The sequence below is a fragment of the Magnolia sinica genome, chromosome 14 (assembly GCF_029962835.1).
Source record: "Magnolia sinica isolate HGM2019 chromosome 14, MsV1, whole genome shotgun sequence".
Taxonomy (NCBI): domain Eukaryota; kingdom Viridiplantae; phylum Streptophyta; class Magnoliopsida; order Magnoliales; family Magnoliaceae; genus Magnolia; species Magnolia sinica.
The window spans coordinates 16,994,207-16,998,601 of NC_080586.1; the positions used below are offsets into that span (position 1 = coordinate 16,994,207).

Here is a 4,395-nt window from a genome sequence, read left to right on the forward strand (position 1 = left end):
TAAAACTAAAACCATAATGAAATGGGTTCCAAAGGTTAAGTGTCTTGTTATCTACACAGCTTTCAAAGCAAGTAGTCATTCAACATGGTACCTGGATAATGGATGTTTGAGACACATAACAAGTGATAAGGCTATACATCAATTAAATAAATAACTGCTTAGTTACATTCGAAAATGGAAGCAACTGCAAGATTATTGGTCAATGTAATGTACAACTTCATAACCTGCCTCTCTTTGAAAATGTTTTATATGTTGAAGGGGTAATAAATAATACTTCCTGAGCATATCTCAGATCTGTGATAATAAGCATAACATAAAATTTTCAGATAATTAAATGACATGTAATATTAAATGGTCGCAGACCTTCTGAAAATTGCTATATAATTGATGACTCTTGCTCAACAAATTATTCATGCTACATGGTCCACACAGACGAGACTGAACTATGACATTAATGTCTTGGACATGCAAACTATAGAGATCTATATAAATTGAGTAAAAGAGATCACTTACGTGGCCTACCCAAACTGAAAAAGATAGAAGGGTATATTTGATTGATGGGGTAGATGTACGACAAATTACGGTGGGAACTACATAGCTCAACCTCATGGCAAACTTCCCATGAGGTCGACCTCATATTACCATTTCTTGTGGAGAGAGAGCGCGCAATTACCCAAACAAAATCAAACAAACAGAAGCAAATAAAACCTTTTATTTACTTATACTTTTTTTTAAGTAACATTGCTTATTTAAGCAGAAGTTCTCCTTTAATAGGTCATGCAAACATTTCTTATTTGGCGATAGCATATCTGCTTATTTATCTAGAACTGTGCCAGGATTAAATCAATCACTTTCTTGTCCACTTGGAAGGCCTTTGCAAGAATATCATCAGAGATGGGCGGGTTTGAACCGAAAACGTTATTAGCTATGATGATGAGACCAGGGTTTTGGCTGCTTAGAGCACTGATGGAAACTGCATTGGTTTTGTCCATGTTGAACTGGAAGTGGATGAGGCCTTCTGGGAAGACAAACACATCACCCTTGTATAGGATTTTTGTTATCAGGCGATTGTCAGGGTTGGAGGTGACGAACCCTACATAGAGCGTGCCCTCTGTAACAGTCAAGATTTCTGAGGCCCGTGGATGCGTGTGAGGAGGGTTGAGACCGTAGGGTGCGTAGTCGATGCGAGCAAGGGATACACCGAGAGTGTTGAGTCCAGGTATCTGATTAACGTTGACTGCTGTCACATTGGAGCCAACGTTATTTGCAGTGTTGCCGGGCATGTCTAGCCCATAGAAGAAGAAATGATCTGCTTGCACCATCTTTGGATCCATGCACACAAACCCATTGATGAACACTGCAAAATAAATGTCACGATAAGATCCAAGCATAACCTTTAGAGTTAAATTAATCGTTTGAAAGAGATCTAATTAAATAGAAATGCCTATTGCACTTGCTAGTTTACGTATCCAAGAACCATGACAATCATCGTGGGCTCTACAACATCATCCAGCTCAGTTCATATGTTAAGGGACACAATATCACCATCTGGGTTAGATAATTGTTTAACAGTCCATTTCCTTTATACAAATCTGGCCCACTAGGTTCATGGTCCAGTCTATTTCTGGGTCCAAGGAATTAACAATGTGGGGCCCACCTGATGCGTTAGTTGGATTTCGTTTTTTGTCACATGTGGTGGTAAGCTCCCTCTTAAATCATGGCTAAAGATATCATGGGAGTCCAAGTTCTCAACAAAAAGAAAAATAAAAATAAAAATAAAAATAAAAAAAGAAGAAGAAGAGGAACAAGAGAAAAAATAAATAAAAGGAAGATGAAGGAGAAGAAGAAGTAAATAAAAGAAAAGAAACAGTGGTGAGCGCATGTCATAACCAAATGCAAAGAAGAGAATAGGAACCTGGTGGTTGTGGTTTTAGTATGGCAACACAGAAGTCCTGTAGAGGACTGGGGTCAGAGGCATCTGTAAGAGAACAAGTAAATGCAAGAAGGACAAGTACAAGGATGTGAGCAGCCATCCTCGTTCTCCTAAAACCTAAAGAAGAAAGAAAGTTAAAGAAGTATCTATTGGGATTCAAAGTGAAGGGTGAGAAACAAGAACAAGGCATGCATATATTTATAGAGGAAGGTATATGGTCTTCTTGCCGAGATTTGAAATGGTCACAGTGGCAACGCAAAAGACAGGACCAGAAATATCAGTTTATAGATTAAGCCACTGTCATTCTCTAACCACTACAACTAACATCCATTTCTTAATCCTAGTCTTCGCTGCATGGGAGACGCGGTGTCTTTTATGTCTAGTCCTGGCCGTATCCACTATCTTCATATGGTAAGCTGAAAGTGCAACATGTATTGGGCCCAGCGTGATGTATTTATGACATCCATGTCTATTCATCATGTGTGGCCTCTCGTGTTCTCCTTGGCCTATCCAGAGTACTCAGCTAGGTCACACCATGTAAAATCATGCCTAAAACCTCTAAAATGATGTAGTGTGGCCACTGAGTTTTGAAATGCCTGACTTTTTGGGAGTGTTCAGTCATCTTATTGGGATGCAGCTTCCGAATGGATTAGATGCACATACAAAATCCAGTACGCTGAATACAGGAAGGTTTGAACAGGTGGGCTACCTCATCCTCACTCTTCCCCGTGGTCTCCAACCTGACCTTTGGATTGGCGTGATTTTTCGGCAGCATGGAGAACATGAGCGCGTGCACATGTTGGACAGGTTAGATGTATGCACACGTCACAGCCGGCACAACATATCTTATCGTGGGTTAAGCTTAACTAAAGCTGCGCAGAAGACCTGGCCAACTTTTTTTATTTGCGTAAATGGAAAGACCATATCCACGACAGACGCGGTCTAGCCAGTCGGTGCCACTAGCCAGGTGGCTAGTGGTCTGTGCTCTGTAGGCTCCACCATGGTGTATATATCTTATCCATGCCGTCCATCCATTTTTACATATCATTTTATTACTTCAAACAAAAAATGAGGCAGTTCTAAATCTCACGTGAACCACACTACTTAAAAACAGTAGTGACCGAATGTCCACCATTAAAAGCCTTCCAGGACCCACTGTAAACTTTATTTAACATCCAACCTGCTGATTAGGTCATAAAAACCTGGATGAAGGGAAAAAACAAAGATCAGCTTGATCCAAAACTTTTGTGGCCCCAAAGAAGTTCTTTATGGTACGCGTTCAATCAACATTGTGTGATCCACTTGTGATCGGGATCTACTTCATGTTTGTTCTCATAACATAAAATGATATGAAAAATAAAAAATAAAAATGGACCAATGGCATGTATGAAACACATACTTCATGGTGGGCCCCACAGAGCACCTACCACTAGCCATTGGCCAATGGCAGGTTCACTAGCCAATCCGTTTCCATCCACGATTATGAGATTGAGTAGGCCATATGCAACGATACATCCCATCTGTCATTTTGTCTGTGAGTTTTGGATCATTCATGGGTGCGTCCCATTACGAAATTGTCTTAGATTTTAATAGCCACCCGATATTCGATGGTCCAAATTGACTGGTTCAAAAATCTAGTCTGGGAACTCCACTTGGACCCTTTTATAGGGAAATTGGCCGTAATCACCTCGAAGTTTGGGCAAATTACCTAGAAAGCTATGTCATTCCATATATCCTTAGAAGGGCCTTCTGACATCTTTTGGAGATTGTTCGGACGAAAATGCCCCTGACCTTGGTTCAGGTGACGTACGGACCTGGGGTGAAGCAGAAGTCACCTGCTGCTCCAATCCCTGAGAAAGCGACAAATCGTCTACTCCCCCGAGCGGGTGCTTGGTGGTCTGTGGACCCCATCACCATGTATGTGTTTCATCCATGCCGCCCATCCTTCTTGCCATGTCATTTTAGGGCTAGGGCCCAAATATCAGTTCGATCCAGTGCTCGTGTGGCCCACATAATAAAAAAATAATGGTGACTGTTGAAACTTTTCAGGCTCACTGTGATGTTTGTTAGAAGTGTACACTGCCCATGTCAGGACTTTTTAGGCCCACAGCGAACTGGCTGAAAAGGTGGATGGATCGGATCACCCCATTGTGGGCCTTAAGCTATGGTACGAATGGTTTGGTAGAAGAGGAAGTGAACACTTGGATACCACGATCCATACGACATGACAACCACGACCCATATAACATGACAACAACGACCCATGCAAACAACGACCCATATGGGCCTACATTGATGTATGTGTATAATCTATGCCGCCCATCCTTTTTGTCGTGTCATTTTAGGGGTAGGGCCCAAATATCAGCCTGATCTGATGCTCGTGTGGGCCACAAAATAGAAAATAATGGTGACCATATATAGAAACTTTCCAGGCTCACTGTAATGCTTGTTAGAAGTGGATA

At 41.4% G+C, this 4,395-nt stretch overlaps 1 protein-coding gene across 1 annotated transcript; it reads right to left on the reverse strand.

The window, feature by feature from the left end:
• Positions 1–646: 646 nt before the first annotated feature.
• Positions 647–2,088, reverse strand: LOC131225723 (putative germin-like protein 2-1). The gene is made up of 2 exons (XM_058221301.1): positions 1,916–2,088; positions 647–1,357 (listed from the first exon to the last, which is right to left on the reverse strand). Exons 1-2 carry the CDS (start codon positions 2,031–2,033, stop codon positions 822–824), a joined length of 654 nt encoding a protein of 217 aa, XP_058077284.1. The 5' UTR covers positions 2,034–2,088; the 3' UTR covers positions 647–821.
• Positions 2,089–4,395: the final 2,307 nt, after the last annotated feature.

Coding starts and splice junctions, on each gene's coding strand:
- LOC131225723 (XM_058221301.1), bottom strand. CDS start 2,033: ATGGCTGCTCACATCCTTGTACTTGTCCTTCTTGCATTTACTTGTTCT. Junction 1,358..1,915: donor ACTAAAACCACAACCACCAG/GTTCCTATTCTC, acceptor TTTATTTTGCAG/TGTTCATCAATGGGTTTGTG.